Here is a 26479-nt window from a genome sequence, read left to right on the forward strand (position 1 = left end):
AGGGGTAACAGGCATCATTACCTACCTCCATGTAAATCAGGTCCTGAAGTCATCACAGTGTCCTGACTCTATTTGCATTCTGCCTTAAAACACTACTACCTTTGGACAGTATTAACAGACTAGAACACACCTTCTTGTCTTCTCCAGACTTCCAATGTTAGGTGCTGGCAATTTTGCTGGCACTTACTTTCAAAATCTAATGGAGTACCTTAAAATATGCTCTGTAGAAAAAAGAGAGACGTGCAAGATGACAGATTCAATTTGTTTTTTCAAATAGTTTGACATTAGGATATGTAAGTCATAGCACTGTGTCTTCTTCTACACCAAAAAAACTTTGGAGGATTTCTCTCAAGAGGTGCTTCACTGCTTTAATCTTGTATTTCTCCTATTTTTCAGTTAAAAACCCCACACTTGGTTTATCTAAGAAATATGACTCTTAGCATAGGCGAACTTTCAGGAAATTACTTCCTAATCTAAAAGTCCTACTTATCTTTAGAAGAGACAGAGCCTTTGGTAAATAATGACAGAACAGTGCGTCTGAGTTATCACAATGCCTTTATTTACTGGAAAATGGCTGAAACTTTTTCCAACACATAGAGTTTACTTGAGAAGAAGCACCTAGAATGAATCACCATAAATCAATTTTATAACTCTTGAAAGCAGAATGTTATTTACTAACCATCTAAGTGCAGAAGACTCTTAACAGAACAAAGATCTATATACTTCACATGCCATTTTAATGAAGATGGTCACACTATCTCCTGGTTGAGGAAAAACAAAAACAGGACTAGAGAAAGCTTAAACCACTCTGGACCCACTAGAAGATTTTCAAGGGGAACAGGTATGGAAGCTCCACTCTTCCACCGGGAAAAGAAGCATAAGAAAAGGATGAAAGCTTGAGCTACAAGTTTGACAGGAAATGTCAAAGTGCGTGAAATGATGGAAAGAGACTTCTTCTAAAAAATGCAAGCAGATTGAAACAGTTTCTCCGATTTCTTTCTCTATGTCTTTCAGAAACACAATTCTGTTGCCCGTTGAAGCTATGAGCAAATGCTTGCTTTGGTTTAAATCAAGTGTAATTCAAGGGAGTCATGAATAGCAAGCATTTCTCATTCAACAATCAGATGAATCTGTAAACCAAGTGAGTGGCCCATCAGTACCATGGACTCACAGACTGGGGCTCCCCTTCGAAGTGCCACAGCCTCCAGTGGCAGAATCAAGGGAGACTGATGGCTCTTCCCTCCAGTGGTGGCAGAGGCTCTTCAGACCCCAGTAACTTCACAGAGTCACAGGACAGGTGGGGCTAGAAGGCACCTCTCTGCCAGTCATGAATGTTCCCATCACTAGAGATACTCTGAATAGCCTTCGAGGTATTAAAAATAAAAAAAAAAAAATAGGAACAACCTGCTGTTGCTGATTCTGCTTTAAGCAGTTATTAGGAGGTAGACCTGAACCCTAAGGTGTGCACTATAATGCATGAATTTTACAGTCTTCAAAAACTTGAAGTCTACTTTTTAGTCTACTATTTAGAGCATAAATACTGCCCTGAAAAGAACATTTACAAGGAAGTGAACCCGCTCAGTATTTTCTATTAACTACTAGGCTGATGATAACAGTTAGCATTGAAACTTTCATTGTTGCAAGCGCATTTTTCATATTTATTCACAATTTCTTCTAAGCAACAAAGTAAATATGCATCCCCAAAGAATTTGTATAATAATGTAATGAAAAGGATCTTGAACAAAAAGAAGCTTTTAAATACTATAAATGTAGCTATTCTAGCTTTTCGTGGTAAACTGGTACTATTGTAGCAATTTTTAAAACAATCTGTCCTTCATTTCATTTTATTGTAGTACTAATCCATATAATTTTACAATTTGACAATATTGTTTAATCCAAACCATGGATGTAAAACATAAACCAAATTCAGTAAAGTTCTATAAAATGTTTCTGAAAAATCAATAATAGTAATTTAAGTTACAAACCTCAGTCTTCTTCCAGTTCTATTTGATTTTTTTTTGTCTGCTAATGCTGGAAATTGTGAAAATAAAAGCTATTTATAAATAACATAACATTGCACTGGGCAGATACCAGCATTATTTAATTACTTCTTACAGCTTAATCTTCTTGGCACTCGGAATACAAGTGATAACAAAGTGGAAAATGTAGAAAGGCAACCTGTACCACCTTTATGGCTTCCTTAAGATATTGCTGACTCCATAAATGCAGAGGTCAACAAGATATTTCTAATCACATTGTATTTCCTGTTTTTTAGTTATTGTGAATGCAATGTTCCTTTCCTGGGCATCTTGTTACTCAAGAGCAGGTAGAACTTATTGGAAAATACTTGCTTGGTTTGGTTGGGTTTTTAACATTTTTTTCGGTGCAAAAGTCTACAGTGTTGTTATCCCAAGTTTGAGTGTCAAAACAGTTTAGTATGATTGGCTGAACTTCTGAATTCTATTACATTTCAGGCTTTAGTTTTGAAATGTTTACTTCTTCACTGGATACAATTTATTTTTTATCTGGTACTTTCACATTTTATTTTTTTTTCTTTTTTCTTATCAACAGTCTGACAGGCATTTTCTTTAATTTGTAAAACGACCTACTGTGAACCAAAGGCAAACCTGTCAAGCAGGTTCCTGAGGCTGAAACTCTTCTGCTGGAATTCAGCTTCAGATTAAGACATCTAAATTCAAACACCTGCATGTGAGTTGTGTGTTCAAGCTTCTACTACAATAAGCAGAGCTGAAGAGCTCCAAGTTGACCAGTCACTCAAGACATGGTTAAGTACCCTAAACACAGGCATCTAGTAGCATTTAAGATTCCCTAGATATCTACAACACTCACATGGGATTGGCAGAGAAGCAAACCTCCTGGAGCACAAGCTAGAGGTAAGACATAGCATCCCAGGTATCACCATTAGCATCAGGGGTTTAGGCAACTAAAGTGCATCTTTCAACCTCAAAGAAATATGTATTGAACTTCCCTCTGCTCTGTGACGAGATTTCCATTGGGAGTTTAGACACCTGTACAGGTGCACACATACATACCTAAATTCCTATTTTAATCATGTCATCTTTCCAGATCTACCAGCACGTGAAGAAAGAAATTAAATCAAAGCACATATTCAGCTTAAGAATGTATGGGAAATGCATGGAAATCACATTTGCATTTTCCAAACTTGGGTAAAAAAATCTCTTGCAGTGGGGGTTTTTTGTTTGCTTCTTTCTGTTTATTTAAAAAAATGCAGGTCCCTTCTCTTTTTATCGAGTACCTCCCCCAGTCTCCACAACCTTTTAAAGACAATCAAGAGCTGTCCTGCTGGAAGGACTCAGTACCTTTGGATGCTGTGCATCTGGTCCCATTAAACTGTATGAGCCCTCTTGAGTAACTCCCAACTCAATCCTCACTCACTACTGGTAACTCATTTTCTTCCTCAATTCTTTCAGTAAACACAGAAACCTGGGAGACTTTGCTGGTGAAAACGAAAGCAAAGACACTGAGTTCTGCTATCACTAAATTGCCTGTCCCTCCCTGCAACATGCCCATATTTTCCTTGTTCAGCCTTTCACTACCAAAGCAGCACTGGAAGTCTTTCTTGGTGGCCTTGCAAGTCTCAACTCCAACAGAGCTCTGGCTTTCCCAATATCACCCACATCCACCCAAGTAATGTTTTTAAATTCCTCCTCTGCTGTCTGTGTGTGCTCCTACACATCTGGCACTGCTTATATCCCACCACATTGCTCTTCCAGCAGATGCCAGGGAAGTTAAAGTCCTCTATGAAAATCATGGTCTGTGATTTGAAAACTTCATCAGCTGTTTAAAGAAGGCTTTGCCCTCTTCTTCACCTTGATCAGGTGGTCTACAACAAAGTCCCAATACAATGCCACAGTTTCTGGTCTCACCTCTAATCTGAACCACAAGCTCTCTATCACACTGCCATTCATCTCAGAAAATACCTCCATATATTTGAGACACTCCTTCATACATCGGAAAACCTCACTCCTTTTTCTTTTCAGCCCATCTTTCCTGACATGTTTGTATTCATCCATCATAAACCACCGGTATTAATTCCATGTTAACAATTTTTAAATACCAACTAAATCTTTGTTTTGGAGTGCAAGCTACAATAGGATTTCTCAAACTTAGTTTGCTCAGTTTACCATTACCTTAAAGAGAAAAGTAGTCTATCTCAGTGCTGAAGAAAAAAAAAAAAAGGGAAAATAGCAGCAGCAGCTATTGTCATTTCAATGCTGCAGAAGTACAGATGAGGTTTGCCCTAACCTTAACACCTCTCATGTGCAAATGGCAGCAACAAGTCCTCTGTATTTGGAGTGGAACTTAAACCACCAGAGGTGGTAAATGCCCATTCAGATACTGAGCAGCCACTCCAGATCTGTTCTGGAGCAAAAGCAAGAGCCATGGTTGAGCTTATTTTTGGGTTTAACACATTAATTTGAAAGACAGTATATGTTAGTAATGATAAACTTTCCCCATCTGGGGGAAAACCTAAGATAATAATGGTCTTCTTGTCTAGAATTCCAAAAATGAGAACTTTTATGTTTAGTGTTTCCAATTAAAAAAAAAAAAAAAAGAACAGTTTAAAACTGAAAACTTTTTCACTCCACATTTTGGGCATGCAAAATAGTGTAACACTGTCTTGTCCATGCAATTTAGTGTGTAAAAGGTGTAACTAAATGCAACCAACACCTTTGGTATTTTGGTCTCAGCTCATTGATAGGTTTGGCTGTGCAACATTTCCTAGATGTCTACATTAACCCTAATAATCTGTCATTCCATGTCCTCTCCATTATATGTCTTCTTTCTCCTCAAGTAGCATTAAGGGTCACAAACATCCCTTTCACTTATTTCAGATTTTTAATGATGATATTTTTCTGTTGTTCTCCAAGAAAGGGATGATAAATTTGAACAGGAAATGCCTCAGTTCTTTGGCTACTTCTCCCATTAGACAACAGTATTATGGAGAGAAAATAATTTCCTCCCCCATCCCCTAGTGATTTTGTGGCATTTACAAAAAGGCATCTTTTTCCCCCTCAAAAAATATTTTTGCTGAAATTATGCTCTTAACAAAGTAAATTCTAGGAAAATCTTATAACCAAGAAAGCTCTATCGGTACAAGTTGGTACTATTTTCCTCCAATTTTGTATTGTTTTAGCATTACAATACAGCAGGATCATTTTTTTCTGATGTTTTATCAACCATTTCTCCTTACTTTCTCTACCAGTGTGATGGATGCCCTACAGAATACTAAGTCAATGCTCTTTCCTACACCCTCTTCAATTTAGCTATTTTTTAAAAAGTTTTTTTCCAATCTCTATATTGATATGTATTTCAGTGGACCCCTTCATGTCTTCTCAAAGTTTCTATATTCAGATTTGCAGAAAAAGAAAGGCTTTTCTTCTCTGGGATTATACAGACAGTCTATTCTATGGATAATAAGGGAGAAATTCTTGCTTCTTAAGAAAACTGCCATTTTGCTCTGCCAAGCATTTAAAGCTGCATTCCTTTTAAGAGATTCTATCTTCTTTCTAGAATAGCACCAAGGATTAAAATTCAATCCAATCTGTTTAAAAAAAAGACAGCAGGCAAGATTCATACCTGAAACACATATAAGCTTTCCTGATCACTCTTGCGGAGGTTGGAGGAACAGGAGAGCTGCCTCTACACAAATTGCATGGTAATTTAGCTAACTTGAGAAGCAGAATGTACATAAGGAAATAAAGGAATCTGCACTCAAGGAAGAGTTCTGTTACTACTAACAGATGAAGAAGAAATGGCAGATAAGTCTTCGTAAAAATAGCATTTCTACAGAGTTTGTGGACTTCAGGCAGTTTCTGCAGCAACCAAAGACTCGTGGCTATATATTTTTTCCTATATTTCATTAAAGAGAAAAAAATCTAAATATCACAGAAGTTCCAAGAAGACTAAAAAATCTCTTCTAACAAAAATTGCCCCTACTGATAAGACTATCTAACACATCCCGCTTTTAGATCTTGCACATGCACATGTGCTTTTGAGACAGGAAAAAAAAAGATACCATGCAGAATTTAGGTTCACTGTGAAAGTTTGCCCAAATGTGGCAAATGAATACTTCTTGGAAAAAGGGGAAGAAAAGTGTTCTGATCTCGCCAAGTTTATTGCCACAAACAGTGGAAAACACTATGTGGGGAGAGGGGATAAAAAAGTGCAGAATGAAGAGCTAAGGACTAGGGAATATATAGGCTAAAGAGACTGGGAAAAGAAGGCAGAAATGCAATCTGAAAACAGATTGGAAAAGAAAACTGGGATAAGGTACCTGGACTCAGAAGTTAGTATTAAAACCAGCATAACAAATAAATGAATCTGTGAAGATCTAAAATTTTAGTGGAACCCAATTTAACTGAAAGCAGAGGAATGCTGAGAATTCAGAAATAGCTGCAAACCCACTAAACCCACAGATGAATCTCATTCCACAGTGTTCTGGTATGCATGGGGGATGAAGGCAACAGGTTACTAGCTGTGCCATCTCAAATACTAGAAGCTGACAGCTGTGTGACAACTGCGTGGGTATCCATATGGTGTTATATCATGAATTTTGTATTTGAGAAGCCTAGAAAATTATGGGGTAAAAAGAAGTTTATCACGGTGTATATAAGCAAGGCAGTATTTGAGGGGAAAAGGCAGCATTCTTTCATTAGAAATACTGGTGCACGCAAAAGAAACTGAAGCCCTTCTCCAGGTCTAAAACAGAAGCAGCAACCTCAAAGCTAAATTTAGACTGAGAACAATTATATTGTGTGTTTAAAAAGACTCACATAATCTACACAAAACTCTAAGTATTTCCTAAAGTAGAGTCTATCTCATTTGGTTTTAGCCAGCTATGAGTTAGATATTCAACGTGCATTGTCAAGGCTTTCCCTGCAGCTAGTAAAAGCAGGGCAAGGAGACAAGATTTGGCCAGAAGGTTACTGATTTTAATAATTTCCAGATGGTAAAAATTGCTTTTCGGATGTTGGACTCTCTCAACTTATATAAACTAGGGAGATTGGTTATGCAAGACCTAAGCACTGAAACAGTGGGTGAGATTAATTCCACCCAAGTTACTTAACTTTGCAGCCCTTATGTCTGTTTTATTTTTGCAGGCAAAAACTTACATGCATGCACGTGTTTTTAAGGTACATTTCAGAAATCTTATCAAGACTAGTAACCTCAGAGATATTACCTCCTCTGGATCACTATTCTTTGAGTCCATTGCTACATTAAGATCATCACATCCATTGGATTGTATTTGTAATTCCCATGCTAGAAACACAAATACAGTATTCCCAACTGTGCTACTGAAGTAAGAACATCTCCACTGCCAATGTAACTGTGCAGCCTCAATTCTCACATCCCACAAAGCAATCTGGCATAGCTAACAGCAAGACCAGAATTTCTGAAGCTCATCCTTCTTCCTTAACCTGCACATTAGAGAATAAAATACATGTTCAGTGGCGAGCATCTTCACAAAGCTAAAAATATCTCTGCTATGAGCTTTGCGTTTCCTGTCCCTGGTATAACTGAAGGTACTACCTGAGATCAATAAAGCTTTAAATAACTTGCAAAGAAGGCCTCATTAGAAGTAGGTCATAGGAAAAATATGGATTTAGAATGTATGTTATATATTGATCTCCTAGAGCCATATTTCTCTCAGTTCCAAAGAACTATAACAATTCATTTGAACAGGAATAAAAGAAAAAATAACAACTGGGAAAGCTTTAGGATTCTTAACCAAGTAAAGGTTTCAAACCTTTTACTGAGTAAAATTTCTCGTTAATATTTAGTAACAGTAGTGTTACTTCAGATTCGATTGGAGGATATAAAACATTTAAGACCACTGAAAAAATCCGAAACCTAAGACTTTACAAGTAAGCTTGGAGCTTCATTGCAGTACTTGGTCTAAACTATATGCAGATATGGAAAACAAAGCTTCATCAGAGGCAGGCTGCCTTCTGTCCTTTGTAAACTGATATAGTAGCAAGCCTTCTGGTGGTACAGAGAGTAAACAATAGCTCTGACAGCAGTTTGTTGACTAGCATTTGTGCTTGAATGTGCTAAATCTGACTTGGTTTCATTATAACATGACTCTGAGTGTGCTTTAAAAAAAACAAACCCAAAAAACATTACAATATAAAATCACATAGGCAAAGGTCTGGGCGTGGCTAGAAATATAGTAATACAAAAAAAAATAACAAATGAATCATTAATTACTCTAAATCTAGTTAAAGTCCTCGTTAAAAAAAAAAAAGGAATTAGTCTCCTCACACAGCTTCATTCAGTTTGTACTGTGTGAATAGTCAACCATCACCATCACTTCAAAAAAGAAAAATCTGGCCTTGCAGAATGTTAATTATTAACCTACCCTACTCTAAAAATCAAGAGGAAAAAAAACCTCAAACAAATCCATGGACAAAAGACCTCTGGACCTAATTTTTCCTTTACATATGTCTTTGAACATATTTGTTCTTTGCAAGAATAAACTATGCCCTCATAATTTGACTCCTACCCAGATATGTTCAGAAAAGCCATGTTCTCCCATTGAAAAATTCTGGGACTTATTGTTTACTGTAGAAATAGAGATATCAAAACTAAACAGACCTTTCATTTTCACTTTTCTTTTAATAGCTCAGAAGTGCTAAAAGATTGCCTTCCTTCATACAAACATATTTAGGTAAAAAGCACATGATACTTCAGCAATGAGGATAAATTTTCAGAATGTTCCTGAAGCATGATTTGCAGATGAAAGACAAGTGAAACCTAAGAAAATATAATCACAAGACTTCAGTTGTGAAGGTTTTTATTTAGATTTTTGTTAAAGCCTTGTACATGCCCACTAAATACTCTGGTAAAACAAATAGAATTATTGCCATTCATATTTTATATGGAGGCATAACTCTTCAGTTCTCCTTAAATTCACAAAAATAAAAGAATCAGCATAACAGTGTGCTATCTAATACATATAACAATCTACGAAGAGGCAACAGAAGGAATGGGCTGGTATCAGTTTTTAAAACTGACCAGAAGAGACCACTTTGCTGTAACTCATTAACTACACAAAAATGTGTGTGTGAGTATATAAACACTTGTGCATGGCTCTCTGTACATGTACCCATCTGTAATTGGAAGGGTGCTGGTAAAGCAACAGAAGCTCATCTTCAGTAATATAAAATAAAACTATCCAATTCGCTGAAAATCATAGTGAATACAAAGTAAGAAATACTATAGGCAGGCTGATCTCCCTTGATTTGCTTCTCTGATTCTGACATCATCTGAGAGATCTGGCTTGCAGTCTCTCTTATGTTATCTGAGGAATATGGATGAAGGGAACACTGCATCCCAGAATTACTGAGCAGAAGTACCACTCCCCCACTTCTTTTTTGTTTTAAACCTGCTATATCCCACGGGATGGATGTTATTTGGCCTCTCTTTAGGCTTTCTAAAGGTCACTTGGGAAGCTCCTACTGATTCTCTTTTGCTCCCTGAATAGTTTTGATTCCTTAGCACTACAGCAGCATTTATAGCAGTGGAAGCAGGGAGAACTCACAAAATTAGAGCAGGTTCAGAGCCCAGGCTTCAATTCCATCAAATAGTATCTTGTATGTGTTTTTTAACACCATTCTTCACTGGGTGATGCTTTGAGGGGGAAAAAAAAGGTATGCACCCCTCAGATGAGTTTTTCACACAAACAGTCACAGGAAATTTGATCTTGTAGGAGCAGCAGCTAGTCAGCTCTGCTCTGCAGATGGCATTGCCTGTAACATATTTCTGTGCATAAACATGGCATTCCTCCATCTCTGTTGGAAATGTTAATTGATTTCAAGAAGATAGCTTGCCTCCTGGTCAAGATGCATACTGTCAAAAACAGAAGTAGGTGTAACCAGCCAACAAAGTTTTTTCGGTCCTACAGAACTTCATCTTTCCACACCTCGGTGCATGATTACAGTTATAAATGTCACTTACTTCTGTCACACCTGAAAACCACAATTTTTTTTTTTAAAAACACTCTCTACAGCCCAAAGGAAAATTGATAATGATGGTAATACTGTTCAGTCAAGGTTAAGTCTAAGAAAACTGTTTTGCAGTTAATTTTCAGCACGCTGGAATCTGTGGTAATCTGTTATTAGAACTGTATGAAAAAATATGCTTCATAATACACATTTGGGAAGGAGTTCTCCTCAGTATTATAAGGATCCTTTGTGGACTGAAAGAATAGGAGGATTGTTCAATATGGCAGCACAATTCTATATCAAAAACCGAAAACAGAAAACCCACCCTTTCAGAGCACATACACACCTTGTTTCTGCTGCAGAAGGACGTAACAGGTCAGGGTAAGCAGTCCCCACATTCTAACAACAGGAAGATGGCCACAGAGTTGCAGCTTATAACATACAGGAGCCTTTCTCCTGTTAGCCCATCAAGGAAGCAGATTATAAATGTACTTTTCAAACACAAATTCCAAACAAGGAAAACCAGAAAACAGACTCGTGGAAGTTGAAGTAAACAAGGACCATCCCATAACAACAGACAACATCTAAACACAAAATATATACAAAAGATGTAAGAACTAGTTTGTCATCACCACCAAGAGGACTGTTAGAGATGTAGTGGGGATTTGCAAGCTCCTTACCCTTGTCCTGCATCCTGCATGATGGAGATACTGCCCAAATCAGATACCTCCCATGGGCACACACACCCCTTTGAACTTCTAAAAGCATAGGTACAAGGGTACAAGTGAATCAAAGAAGAGGCCTCCCTGAGCACAGTCATTTCATTTCAGACCAGCAAATATTCACCCCCCCCCCTTTATAAGACTGACACTGAATTTCATCATACTAATTTTTCTACACTGCAGTATTCTACAGAAATTAGGCTTCATGTGGAGGAAGAAATAGAAAATGCTCCATCAAAGTTTTTAAGGCACAAGCAACTAAAAAACTGGAGAGCAATGTTGGTATCTGTTTCCAAAGAGTTACTTATGCTGTTTAGGAACAAATACTTTGCTACTCATCTGGAAAAGTGAAAATAAAATTGCATAAAGTGGGTGATTTTTCATACTGGGCAAAGTAAAGCCATTATGTTCCAAGGTGTGAGGATTTAAAAGGGACTTGCACAAAGAGTGGTCTAATTAGCAATTTAAGCTAAAATAAACCAGGTATAATAAAAATGCAGATACTTTAAAAATCCAGAGGGTATTTTAGTTTTCCTCTTAAAGCAGCTTAAATAGATACCCTTTAGAAAAGGAGACGTTAGCATGCAATTGGACTGTTCTGAACAAGAGCAAGGAGCAGATTCATCGAGCTTAATTGTCCAGGTGCAGCTACACATAGCAAAATAAAAAGAAGTATATGAAGAGTTTCAGATTTGTAATATATGTATAAGGGAGAGATAGCATAAAGAATATTTCCGGTTCTGTGCAAACATGTAACAATTGCTATCAGTTGAAAAAAGATCAAGCACTAGGCAGTCTAAGCAAAAAGGCCTCTAGAGCTCATCCTGCCCTCCCACTGTATCCAAAATTTCTTGATCACCATACTCTGATGCCAGGTCTGTCTAGGCCCTTACTTAGGCTTTTAACTGTGATCAAACACCACATATGGTAAGTGCAGTATTAAGTTCTTTGCATGAAATTTTACATATTTTTACAAATTTTAACAGCTGTAACAGTATAAATGGAAACTACTTTCCTTTTTTCCCCATTTGTTGTTATCCAGGCTTTGAATGAGAAGTGAATACAACTACACTTTAAAATTCCTAGAATTTTTATTCCAAAAGAACAGAAAGTTTTCTATATTTTAGGAGGGTATTCCACCAATTAGGAGTTACACAGAACTGAGTCATCAAGGAAATTTAAATTGCTTTAATCAAGGCATTCAGATTGACAACTCACTATTTAAAAACACACTGTGATCTTTACTGATGAAAAAATACATGTGCCCAGAAGAGCCTATAGCTTTCAGATAAAGTGAAATGATAAGAAAGTTTTTACTAGTTTTGTCAATGTTTTACCTACACTGCCAAATGTTTATTTTCCCGGATTCATGGCTTTAAAAAAAGGCTTTAAATTCACCCCAAAAAATTAAGAAAAAGAGGTATATTCAAGACATTTTAGTGTATTAAAATTTTAAATCAACTTTGTTGGTACAAATAATTTTGAAAGCTAGCTAGATGATCCAGACTCATTTTCAACATGGTACATTTAATAATCTACATTAATGATCTTCTGAAACACTGAGTTGTGCTCTGTTTTAGTGGTCTTTCTTTAAATACACTGAGTATCCAGAGATCAGTGATTAACATAGTGCTCTTAGAGCTGCTCACATGTCCTAGAAAAGTTCAAGAATTCCACAAGAATCCCTTTCAGGAGAACGATTAGCCTAAAATTTAGAAATACAATTTTCTTTGCATCAATTATGCTACACAGTAATTTGCAAAATGATGACAAGACCAGACTGTAATCCAATATTCAACCAAGTTCATACTACTACAGATGTAATCCTATAATTAGCCATATGCTGTTTCCTCTCCCATATATTAACTTGCATTAACTATAAATTCCCTAGCTTGCATCACTACTTTCCTAATGATCCAAGACCCCTCATCAGGTCTCTAATTCTCACCTATTTCAATTTCTTCTGCTGCTGCTTCTAAGAAATACTAGTCATGTTCTTAAACTTTAATTTTCAGCATAACATTTTCAATTTTTCACAAGAAAAAATAATTTGTATGGATAGTTTGGCTTTGGGTGCTCATCACATCCACATTTAAAAATAAGATTTCTCTTACAAGGACATTAAAATGAGATACAGCACTACAAGCTGTTTGCAATTAAGAATCATTAGGGGCAACCACAGAACACACTGCTGAAGGTCTGAATATGATTCCTGTATTATTACAAGTGTAATGATATATAATCCCTTTGCAGATGGAGTGCACAGCAACTGCTAAGGGGCATGTTTATTTATTGGCAATATTCCAAGCAAAGCTGTTATTTGAGGCATAAGCAGTAACCTTTTACTTAGTAAAACCAGTACTTATAGAAAGAATTCATAAAACATATTATGTAAAATACAATCAAAAACTCATACAGTTTCTTTAAGAAACAAAAGTTCAAAAGATGCCTGGTTAATCCAGAGCGATTAGTGTGACAAACTGGAAGAAACTGTCTGACTAAAAGAAATACTGATCTGAGATACTGTGACTGCAACAAATTGCTTATCTTTGACTTAATTTAAATTGAAAACCATCAGTAATACAGTTCACATATCCTTCCAAAGCAAGATGAATCACTCTTGTTATTTTTAACTCAGGCTTCTATGCTTCTTTCAGCTACCTGCATTTCTGAAGTACTAGGGTGATCCCATTTTTCTCCCTCCCCCCTGTTTTGAAGATCTTCTGCAGCATCAGGTCTCTCTGCATCTCAGTTTTGTGCTGCATGAAATTGCAATATCCAATGTTATAATGGATAAGCTTGCCAGCTTAAGCCATCCTAATTTGTGGTACTGAAAGCAAACACCCTCACACTGTACTGCTATAAATTGAACACATCTAAAAAAAAAAATAAATCTTAGTATTGCCTCCACAGCAAGGTAATTTCTCTACTCTGAAAGCTCTCTCTCATCCTTGCCCTGCACCTTCTATTTCTAAATATTAGCCTTTGAGAACAAAGGATGGAGGGAACGAGAAATTTTAGTACTGAATACCGCCTATATCTGAGTAGGGTTTATAACACAAGTACAAAGCAGGAGGTAAGGGGATGGAGTATCCTCCAAGGGACCTTTCAAACAGCAGTCTGGATTGTCATAAAAGACTCAAAGGGAAACAACACAACTGCAGACATCAAAGGGGCACTATTCCATTGATATGGCTACAGACTGACCAATGTGAATAACGAAAACCATTACATTTCATAGAATCCAAGAATATCCTGAGTTAGAAGGGACCCACAAGGATCACCAAAGTCCAACTCCTGGCCCTGCACAGGACCATCCCCAAGGGTCTCACCATGTGCCTGAGAGTGTTGTCCAAACGCTTCTTGAACTCTGTCAGGCTTGGTCCTGTGACCACTTCCCTGGAGAGCCTGTTCAAGTGCCCAAACATTCTCTGGGTGAAGAATCTTTTCCTAATATCTAACCTAAACCTCCCCTGATACAGCTTCATACCATAGCCTCAGGTAATTTAATGTAATGAAAAATGCATTCATGCTCACTTTGTACAACCCAGTCAGGCCCTCTTAAAGAAATCATTGTATGTGACTGAAAATAATAGCAGTTTCATACAAGATCAAATTAATAGCAATCTATAGCAGAAGCAATAAATAGAAGACAATATAATGCAGCAAGAGCAACTAAAAAAAGACCTGGAACCACCTTACTTTATCCTTTCATCCTACATAGCCTCACAGGTGTGAACCCTGACTGTTTACTTCTATTAATCCCAGGACTCAGATTTCTAGGAAACTAGGACAACACCAAACAGAGATCTCATTTTTTTTTCCCTGGGCGGGTAAGTCATTCTGTATCTGATAGTTTACTCAAAATTAGTGCTTTAACAGTTTACCAAGAAATATATTATGAAACAATTCTTTAAAAATAATTGCAGAAGGAGAGAGACTTGGGAATAAGATTTTGAGGAAAAGAAATAAAAGGCAGCAATCTTGTGATTCCGAGAACACTATAGCCTACCTTGGGGGTGAGAGGGGAGACTGAATAAATAGTGGTGGTCTTAACCTGTGGGAACTCAGCAACTTAAGTTTCTACGTTCCATTCTGCACAACTATCTGATCTTTGGAGCAGTAACAGCACACATATGAATCTTCTGCTTACTTGAATATAAATCAGGACTACATTGACATCAATGACATTTAAAACACATTAATATAATGCTAATCTGATTATCTGTTTCCCCCTGCCACTGGGGACTGAAAGGACTATGGAAGAGGCTGAGGTTCAGGTATAGACAAATGTCACAATGAATGAAAAAAGAAAGCTTTAAAAACTGTCAATACCACATTCACATGTACCCTGCATAGCAAGCAGTTACAGACATTCATTGTATGCCACTTATACGAATATATAGGAAAGCAATAACTGAAGTGAATTAGCAGTAACCAAGCTCGCCTGTCACTGCTGCACTTAAGGGAATGCCATGGAAGCAGAGTATGGAAGTCCATGAAATAAATACTCTACATCTAATATTTCACACCAGAATTCTGTAAGGACAGCTGGACCCCCTCCAGGAGCTCCATGTCCCTCTTGTACCGAGTAGCCCAGAACTGGACACGGCACTCCAGATGCGGCCTCATTAGGGCTGAATGGAGGGGCAGGATCACGTCCCTAATGCACTCTACTGGACTTCTTGTCCACAAGGGCACACTGCATGGACAGCTTTTTGTCCATCAGGACACCATGGTCCTTCACCATAAAACTGCTTTCCAGCAGGTCAGCCCCCAGCCTGTACTGGTGCATGGGGGCAGGAATGAGATCAGAAGAAGTCTGTGCATTACTCAGTTTCCAGCTTTACTCTGAAGTGATAAAGCTAAGTGCCAAAAATGCTCCTAAAATCATTCCAATTTTGCTCAAAGGTTCTAATTTTGAAAGTCAATTGCATATGAAGAAACACAAAAATTTAAAATATTATTTCCCTGAATGGAATCGCTTGCCATGAAATGCTAAATGCTCTGTATTATCTTCTATTCCTTATCACTGCAGGCTGCTTTCCTTAACTTTTAACAGCACTACTTTCACGCTGACCTTCAGATTTTTCACTAAAATGCTGAATAGCAATATTGTACCTAATATCTATTTCTGTCAAAAGCAGATAGAAATACCTCTCCTTGACTCACAGTATTACAGAAAGATTAGTGAAATACAAACACCAAACCCCAGAAAATTTCAGATCAGTACAACTAGTATTCCAGTGTTCAAATACCAGGCAGTGCAAGTTCATTCTCTAGCTGAGCAGTCAAAATCTGAAATCAGTTCATACTACCTCCACTATACAAAAGATTGTAGCACTGAGGGGAAAAAACACAGGCAGCAATCTGGTCTCATTGTGAGAACTCAGATTTTTCACTTACTCATCATTTCTCAATCTATCAAACACGAAGTACTGTCAAGTCAGTCAAATCCAAAGAAAAACAAAAAAAAGAGCTGTATCCATTTCAGTACAAAAGATAATATCATAAGAAAAAATTAAATAGAAACTGCAATGACTGTATTCTTCAGTCCAAGCACTTTGCCTTAACACGAGCCGGGGAGCTAAGGAACCTTGAAAACCAAATACAAAGCAAGAACATCATAAACCACAACATACTGAAGATAAATGCAACTTTTAGAAACAAGTACACTTACCTTTTAATTTTGGCACTGAAAAGAAACTCATCAACATAAAAAGAAGGGCTAGCAGATTTCAAGTGAGACGATCTAACATCAGCAGATACATGAGTTAGAAAAGGGATTCTAACATCCACCAGGCAAATTCAGAACTGGTTTTTTAAAATATTAGAGATAGCCCCAATTTTCTACAAGTATGAAGCTCTCATTCACTCTGTGAAAGTGGCATGACCCAGTCTCAGGTGCCCGTACATAAAATTCATGAGAAACAAACAGGAGGAACTAGGAGTCAGTGCAGCTACAGAAATACAAGTTATCTGAGCTACCTGTCATCCTAGATGATGAAATCATGCAATAGGATTACAGGAAATGTAATGGAATAGCTTGCACAATTGGAGCACTGCCACGAACAGACACAAGATATTTGAAAAAGGATGAACTAAGAAGGGAAGGAGATTCTTGCAGAGGAAAGAGAGGCTTGAATGCATGTACTTTTGCTTTGAAATAGGTAAGGAACAAGTACAAAGTTTTTGCATGAGGGTTAGAAGACAGAACAACACACATGACATTTGGGGGAACATTGCTTCAAAGCAACTGATCAAGAGAGCAAAATAGATAAAGCCTTCTTAAGGGAAGTCTTACAATAGGGTCCAGTTTTCGCAGAGGACTTAAAACACTCCAACATCTGCAGAAAGGTTAATACAGTATTATGGAGACAATCAGATTTTTGGAAGATGGAGAAGGCAATTTCTTGACACAACTGACTAATGAACCAACAGGAATGTGAAGACTAATGGCAACCTAAGAGGCAGTGACAGTGTGTAGTCACCCTGACCAGAAGACCTCTGTACATGGAGGAATTAGTGATGCACATCAGAGTTCAGCTGAAGTGGCCCAGGCCTGTGCTGCTCAGCTCCCTGGGCTGCAGGACAAACTCAGCCAGGTGGCTGTAACAGAGGAGCCTGCAGGCAGCTCCCACTCAGCATCTGTAGTTCCATCACCCGCACGGCCTTGCCTTTATCTAGGGATGTAGTGAGAAGTTCTCCTGAGAACAGTCTTTCTGTTTGACAGTAGAAATGATTAAGAGTTTTACTGTAAAAAAATCCTGTAGTAGCTTGAATAATGAAAATGGGGTAACTGTTCTACAGGGGTGACTTTGTCAAAGTGCAGTAATGGCCCTGAGAAAATTTTCTCCAGTTGGTCTACATTGGTAAGAGGAGAATTCCTCACTGAGCTCAAACACAAATAGTGCAAAGAGTGCAGAAGTGGGCTACCTGTAGGAACAAAAAACCACTGGTTTCAAAGGAAAAAGTAAGAAAACTGTACCCCTGATGGTCAGTAGGGGATCTAGTAATGAAAGAGATGGAAAAAGCTAAGATACTTAAATGAAACCTAATGATTCTGCTACATATGCATATTCATTATATTTTCTAATGAGGAAACTATAATTTTCTTTAAAAGGTGAGCAAATATTTCTTTCAGCTATTCTGAGGTACATACACAACTTATCAGAACATAAGGCAGGAATATTACAAAAGGCTCAAACAAGACAAAATTAAATATTAGGTTAAGAAGAAATTGCCTGTAAGTATTAAACTTATTCAAAAGGTTATTCTTCATTACTCTTCAATGCACGAAAGAGCCAAATAATTCTGTAAACTAATAATTTTATTTCTTTTTGTTTGTTTTTCATACAGGAATTCAGTGGTGTTTATCTTAAAAGAAAAAAAAATGTCTCATATTATTAAAAACAACCAAAACCAGATTCACTTCTAAAATACAAGAGCAGAAAAAATATCTCATTAGGCAGGAGATGCTTTACATATAAGAACAACTGGCATCCAATTTCCAAATCATTAAACTGTATCCCCTCAGGCTTGAGGCCTCTGAGAACACACAGCACACTGCAAGAGAAAGAGAAGCCCAGGAGATGTCATAAATTTCTGCTGTGCTTTTAGAGAAACTGCATCACCACATGCCTTCCTGCACACCTAGCTAACCTAAAAATACACCATAAATTTATACATACAGATACGTGTATACACGCATAGAATCATAGATTATCCTGAGTTGGAAGGAACTCAGAAGGATCATCAAAGTTCAACTCCTGGGCCTGCACAGGACTGCAGAAGAACCTCAGCATGTGCCTGGGAGCATTGTCCAAACGCTTCTTATGGTTTGACTGCCTGCTATTATGAATCCTTCTTCCTCTCCAGCCTGGCCCTGTGGTAAGTTCTGCCTCATTCTAACAAATGACCCCTGTTTCAGTGTCATCATCTTGCCTACCTAGAGACAGTCTCCACTTACCTTAGTCATCTAAGTATATATTCACCTCACTTCTACAAACTCCACCTTGCTTCTACAATTGTCAATGTTCCTCCTATATACACAGTTTATCATCTGACAATTTAACAATACATTCCCTTTTCACACTGGTTTTCAGCTTAGTTTTTTCCTTTAGGCTTCTTTCTCCATGTGCCCATCCTTGGACACTTAGGGCTTTACCACAGCACGTGATTATAATTTTATTGATTTTAAATCACAATATTATCATGTAATACCTTACCTCTTACCTGATGTAAGAGCCCTCCTGATAGTTGTGCCTAAATCCCTATTAGCAAAGGTTAACTCTGCATGAAGCAACAAGCCCCCTTTTCAAAGTAAAGACGATAGTGGTTTTATTTAAAGGGCAAATATTTGACAAGTCTTAAACATTAGCTAAGAGTCTTTTCCTCAGGTGTGATCTCTGACACTGCTGAACTGTCCCAGTGTCTTTTCTTTTCAGAAAACATAGCCAAGATCCAATAAGCCAAGACAGGAGATTTCAACAGTTAGTGACCAACAAATGTATTTCCAGTATTTTCAAACACAGTGTACTTCACTATATATCTTTAGGGAAAGTCCTCTGATTAAATGAAAAAAAAGGAAAAGCTTTTCAGAACATCAGATCTGCTTTATTTCAATATTATTTGTATTAGCTTCACATCAGAAAAAACCCTCAGATAAACAAGTAATCTTTATGCACAACCCACAGTTATCAATAAAGGATTTGTGATAAAAACATGCTGTATAATAATGTAAACACAGTCATTCTAGAGGAGCTACTTTTGCTTTTCTGATAATGTTCCCTCAGCAAAGGAAAAACACATATAAAAATGACAAGGTATTTGTTCCTTACACCATTCTCTCCAATTTAAATGCATATACACATGCCAGTGAAATGCACTGAGGCAAAAAGCTACATATTTACTAAAGCACTAGTGGATTATATGTTGGAAAATTGTTGCAATTAGGAGCTGGCTCCTCATTTCACACAACATTTACCCTCTCACCAATACGATGGAGATATATTAACTTACAAAAGCTGAGAATTTGATCCTGGCATATTACCAATATTTATAAAGATGAATATAAACATTTCTACATTCTAAAGTAGGCCCACCAGCAGCCAAACAGTAAAAAACCCCCAACAAAACAAACCCAAACAAAAAACCCCACAACAACTACAACAACATAAAACCAACCAAAAAACCAAACCAAAACAAACCACACATCCTTGCATTTCCAGGTCATTCTGTTAAAACTGTATGAAAGTGAATTAAGTCTTTGGTTTCCTACAGGAGTAAGAAATATTAACGTTTAACTTTAAGACAGTTATTTTTTTTTAGTAAAACAGATTGCTCCTAAAGTCATCTGCCCTTGAAGGCTGGGTGCAGCTTGTTTTAGGTAAGTGAGACTCATAAATCAGCAAGATGAAAACATCAACATACCTCACCTTTTCTTCAGATCTCCAAATACTGGAAACCCTAGGTCTTAGTAAACCGACTTTCTAGAATTTTTAAGTAATACCACTTTGTTTTGCATCTTCAATACAGTTATTTCAATTAAGATAAAGCTACAGAAAAAATGGTGCAACTACCTAAAAATTTAGATCCTCACAAGCAAGTCAGCATCCTTACACAGGCTGTAGGAATTACTTCCCTCTGCTAAAGGAAAGTCTTCCTTTCTAGTTATCTGGTACCCTGGAAGGTATTTTCATAGGAAACTGGAGAACAGATTACCCTGCCATTATACTACACTCTGAGAGTACTGAACGGTTTTTGTAAAGCTTAAATTTCACTCACCAATGCAAGAAAGCCTAGAAACTTCTTGAGCCTCAGTGAAATTACCTTCCACAAAAAATAGAGCCTCCTAGGATAAACTGTATTGTCGCTACCCAAATGCTCTCAAACTACTCACCCTGAACTATTATACCATAACAACCTAAAAACATTCAACTTAGCAAAGTCATTCTATTGACTGTTATGGACTGCCAAGCACAACAAGGCTTCAGCTTGAGATAGGATCTTTCCACGTTCTAGTATTTTTTTCCTTGTTTTAATTTTAAGTCAGTATAACAGTCTAAGACACTCCAGATATAACCACACATTATGTGTAAAAGCCCTTCTGCCTACGTGCTAAAAGCCACCACAGGAACACAAGCCCTCTGCACAGTGCTAACTTTTTCTAGAAAAAGGTATGAACCACATAAAGAAACGTTTATATATTCTTACATCACTACAAATGACTAATTCTATGATTCTGAAAAGTTCTGCTTCAGAGAAATTACTTTGTTATATGACCACACTGCTGCTGCAAAGGCAGCAAAAGTAGTTTGTGTCAGTTCCCTGTTGACAAGTAGCAAGTTCAGATACATCCAACTTACAGAGTAGCTAAAATAATGTAGACAGGTTGCCAGACTTCATTTTTGTCTCAAACAGCATTTTTTCTTTCCTTTTTAACTTCTTCCTCTTCCAAATTAAATCTAATAACCAAAAAAGTGACTGCTTTCTTGTTTGATTGTCCTGCAGCTGTAGAAATTCCACACGGATCCCACTTCCTCTCCCCTGCCCCTTCCAAGAGAGGTAAGTGCTTATCCAGCAGTATTTGGCAAATAATTTGGCATTCTAATTGTGACTGCTTAAGCACAAATTGTGTTCCAAACCAACTTTTTTTTTTGCCTTTTTCTAAAAAAACTCTCTTAGTTGAGATTAATGAAACATTATTAATATTTCAGACAAATATTAAACACCAAAAATTGAGCTTTGGTACTAGATATAGCCATTTCCTCTTACACTTGCAATTAAAAAGCTGAGTAACTAAGTGCAAAAAAAAGCCCACCCCAGATGCCACATCTCATACATATTAACATCTAAGTTCTCATCAAAAGTCACTGTTTCACCCAAACACCAACATTTATCTCTGATCTCAAAGCAATTTACTTACCTTGTGTCTGCATTTAAGTACAACGCCATAGGCTCCTGAAACAAAGAAGACAAGATATAAACCATCTTAAAGCAGAAAAAAATTAAAAGCAGCAAGATAAAACAGTGTTCAGTCACCTCCTGCATATAGAAATAATATTGTTCCCAGCACTGTTATCCAGAACTTGTATATATGGGTACTAAACCTCTGTATACTGTAAAAATTTTATAAAAATTGCTTGAAAGTCAATGGATTTTAAAACACTGAAATTATTTAAAAAAAATATACTTGTAGATAAGTTTGATAACTTGCATCTCCCTAGTACCATTAATGAGAAATTAATATACTAAACTTTTAAGGAAAAAAAAACCTACTCCAAAACCCCCAAAAACTGCAAAATGGTCCCATTTCTCTTCCATTCCTTTCAGCTTCCAATCCATCTGAGAAGAAAATTAAAAGAAGCCATAGAGAATAAACTGATGTTTTTATTATCTGCATACAAGCAATATTTTGTAATTGATAACATAAAGAGGACTAAGTCAAATCTACACAAAATTCTAATTAATTTTTTATTAAGGTATTACTTACCTTCACCTACAACCCCAAGGATCTCAAATTTATTCATCACATTACCAATGTTAGGAATCTTCATCAAGACAAATTCCTCTTACGGTGAGAGCCACAAAACATGGCACAAAGGGGAGCGGCTGAAGACTTTGCAAAAGGCAATTCTGAAAAGGCTCTTGGAAAAAAATTCCACCTTGATCAACCAGAGTTCTCACACTTTTTCTTAATTTCTAGGCAGTCAGTAGCTTTCTGGGGAAAAAAAAGAGAAAATCATGTAGTTAGTACTTCATTTCTGTAAGAGAAAGCAGTGGTATATAGACATCATACCAATATAGTCTAACAGTTGTAACAGACAATTAATTTACTTCTACATTTTATGATCAGGAGAGCTTACCAGCATGTATAATGGACAGAACCCACTGAGAACATACAGCTGACACAACAGCTGGACTTGTAATCCCATACGCAGGATGTCTATTACAGTAATAACTAATTTGCATAAAGTGATTTTCTACAGAACAGAAGCAAACAAAAATGTTGACAGGAACTACCTCGGTGAGCAAAAATACACTTATAATTACTTACAGTGTATGTTGACAGGTAGGGATAAAAACAGATTTTGTTTAGTTAATTTATTTGTCCACTGTAATGATAAAAAGGATGAGGTAGAAAGAGCACTATACAGAAGAAAATATTATTCTACTACTATTTTCTGTGATTGTTTAAAAAAAAAAGAAAAGGAAATTATTTCCTAGACTAACAAGTAGATTTAAAAATTATTTCTACTATCAGCTTATTTAATGGAAATCTGACAAACAAAAAAAAATGTTTTCAAAGGGTTTTTCCCATGTTTCCCAAACGTTGAAGTAATTTTTCAGACCAGGCAACTATGCACAGGGAAAAGAACAAAGTTTTTGGCCCGTTTCAGGCTCATCAGTTCTATCATAGAAATCCAATAAAAAACCAAAAACAAAAACAAAAAAACAAGCCAAAGTTTGGTTTTGCTAATTCTGTAGAAGGCTGTATTTGTTTCCCGAATATTAAAGGCATATATCCCAAATTCAAAAACAGGGGGAAAACCCCCTAAAACAACTTCACCATGACTTGGAAATGTATCATTTTCACAATTCAATGATCCAAGAACAGAACTACTCATGAAGAACAAGATGGTATCATAGAAATGAATACATTTAATTAACTTATGTGTAATGGGTGAGTGTGACCCAATAATACTGGGTTCAGCTCACACAAATGGGATTTCACTATAAGCCAGAGGTGCTGGCCTAAAGTCCTGGGTTGACTAAGTCACACATAACAAAAGGACGACTCAAGGGTGGAGGGAAATTACAATGACACTTGCTTCAGCAAGACACAGGCAGATAATATGAGGGGGTTTGTTATTTTAGAAGCAACTCCAGAGTGAATTAACCACAGTATTTTGAGAATAAAGCAGTGACTTCTAAATTTAAGGGTTGGTTAGGGTTTTTTTGTTTGCTTTTGTTTTAAAAAAGTTGTCCACTCCTCAATGGGTTACTTCAGTGGTTTCATTTACTGTTTTAATTAATCAATTTTTTCTTCACTTGTGAATTGTACAAAATACTCTTTCCTTTCCCTTCCATATACTCTCCTCTTATCTTATATGGCATTTCCTTCTCACAAAATCCTTTGCACTGTTTGTCCAGACTTTCTGGTTAATGAACTAAAAAAAAATGAGGGCCTGGAAAAGCAGGAGCATCTGCTCAGTTGTACCCACCAACATGAGAACAGAGTCTTCACTGAGCTGCTTCAGCTTTTGACTGAAACAGGCTGGTGCCAGGTACAAGGCACAGCTGACTTGCTTCAGCTGAGTGACAGAAATACTGCCACAGAGACCTTGAAACAACCATTAATGCCACAATGTAAGCAAGATGCAAGAAAAATGGTCAGCCAGGTTCAGAACAGCAAAATTACTTGCCAGAAAGACAGTAACAGTCAGAGAACGTACACTCTGTTTTCTATTAGCACTACGCAGTAACATCAGCAAACTTGCTGCTTCAGTTTCCAACATTATTCGTTGACAAGTCCTTCCAGAATTTAGTTTGTGATAACATTCCTTATCTGCTAATGTTATTACTGTACATTGTCTTTCTGCATTACAGTGTACACAATACTTCTTGGATCTATGATGAAACAGTGAAGCAACTTATGAGATAAATGTATCAAAAACTCAAGAAGAAATTTAGATGCAGTTTGCCCTGTCCCTTATTCATAATTTCTAAATTTCTCATAAACTACTTAAAGCTATAAAGGCCTACAGGCTTGTGATCCACTATTTTTTGTTTTATTTATTTTTAGGAGTTCTGCAAGTGAACTCAATATGAATCCTACCTTTTTATTGAGAATAAAGGTTACACTTGCAAGCAGATAACCTTCCTTTCTGAACTCCCCAACCAGGGAGGTTGTGGGTGCCCCAACCCTGGCAGCGTTGAAGGCCAGGCTGGATGGGGCTTTAAGCAACTTGGTCTACTGGAAGGTCTCCCCTGCCCATGGCAAGGGAAGTTGGGACTAGATGATCTTTAAGGTCCCTTCCAACCCTTAACATTCAATGAGTCTATGAAACTCAGTACTATACATCTTCCTCTCCCCACTGATCGTGTAGTCTTCCCTTCTCACTTCACTAGAAGTAAGAGCCACAGAAAGCTGATCCCCTTGTTACACTGCTGCTCCTGGATGCATGGCACTTACAGCAGCATTCACATGTAATTCCTTAAAGGTAAAGGTCTGTCAACTCATTTATTGATGTTCACTCACCACTTTGGAAGGGATACACTTCCAAAGCAACAGGCCAACCGGCTCCTCTAATTCTCCCCAAAGTGCACCAGGACTGACAGCACAGGTAATACAGATGCACGTACAGGGGGGTCCCAAAAGGAAACTGCACTCGAGTGACCCATCTGTTCTGCACTAGCTCCAGTCATCTTTGTGCCCAATTCTGCTGAGAGCACTTTATGAGAACTTCATCTTGCAATGAAAAGGAAAGTTAATGAAAGATGACAAGTGGAATGCAGCAGTAGTATGGATTCATACCTAAACACTTTTTGCCCTAGCTCTTTTGCCTCAAGCAGGGCCATAATTCAAACATTAGTGAACTCAGATTAGCCAGACCCATCTAATCCCTAGACAGAATTTATTTGGTTGTTTGAGATCTTTGCCATCAAAAGCTCCTGAAAGACTAAAACCAAACTGCTAAAAATATGTGTTCAGTGACAGCACCCACGGAACTTTCTGGGATTTTTCTGCTTTTTGAAAGCCTTTTTAAGATTGTTTTTAAAATCACTGATTTTTGCAGGGAATCTGGTAACATGAGCTCAAAACTCCATGAATGACACAGAGTCTTATGAATGGCAGAGTGTGTAACTGTAATACAAAAATAAAGAAAAAAAAATCAGGAAGTTTTAAACAAAAAAGTAATTTTGAGAACGTTATCCATAGCAAGAATTACATTATTCTGTAACTTAGTAAAGACAGGCTGGATTCTTTCAAACTGAACACTGAAATCAGCAAGGAAAATCTTATTAATAGCAACCACAATTTCATTTTTTGCACCGAGTGCCACACTGGTCTGTTTTCATAAGCTGCCTCCTGGCTAGAATGAAAACCCTTGCAGAAGAGGAAATAAGGCCATCATTTACCTCTCAAAGATTCTCAGTAGGGAAATAGCACTTATTCTCCTAATATCCCTTTCTAAGGCAGCCAGATTCACAGCACATCAACTTACAAATTAAACCAACAGATCACTGAGATGGTCTCAGCGTTTACCAGGATGTTGTATAAAATGCAGAGCCAAATAAAATGTCATGAAATGAATAAAAACAAATTAGTTTTACTTAATCCAGAAGTGTTACAGTGTGAGATTTTTAAACAAATGTAGCTGCTTTGTGATAGCACATAAGGCTTATATGTAAAATCCAGAAAATGTACAAACATTTTTGGAATGAGCATACAGAATAATACAGCATTATGGTAGCTGATCATTTGCATTTAAATTAAAGCAATGGGGAAAAACCCTAGTTCTTCCTCAATTCCTTTTCCCTTCATGACCATTAAGAATTCTAGCACATCCCCCAAAAGCACCAAACTTAACCACTCCGTCCAAAGTCTCAATCCTAAGTAAAAATGCTGTTAATTATTTCATAATCATCAATAGCTGTGTGGAGAGGGGAAGCACCTTTCACAGTGTTAGACTTTAGCAGAGACATTTAGTGAGAGTTATAAAATACCTGAGATAGACCTTTGTCTTCACAAAATCTGTAGAA

At 37.1% G+C, this 26479-nt stretch overlaps 1 protein-coding gene across 2 annotated transcripts in view; it reads right to left on the reverse strand.

Moving 5' to 3' along the window:
* The window catches only part of CDKL5 (cyclin dependent kinase like 5), a 127317-nt gene that overhangs the window by 58548 nt on the left and 42290 nt on the right, over positions 1-26479 (reverse strand). For both annotated transcript variants that reach the window (XM_032678571.1, XM_032678572.1), the window contains exons 2-3: positions 22206-22433; positions 21639-21673 (exon numbers count right to left, since the gene is read on the reverse strand). In XM_032678571.1, coding sequence (XP_032534462.1) covers positions 21639-21673; positions 22206-22269 — 99 coding nt within the window. In that variant the 5' untranslated portion in view covers positions 22270-22433. The remainder of the gene's footprint in view (positions 1-21638; positions 21674-22205; positions 22434-26479) is intronic.

This window comes from Chiroxiphia lanceolata, chromosome 2 (assembly GCF_009829145.1).
Source record: "Chiroxiphia lanceolata isolate bChiLan1 chromosome 2, bChiLan1.pri, whole genome shotgun sequence".
NCBI lineage: Eukaryota > Metazoa > Chordata > Aves > Passeriformes > Pipridae > Chiroxiphia > Chiroxiphia lanceolata.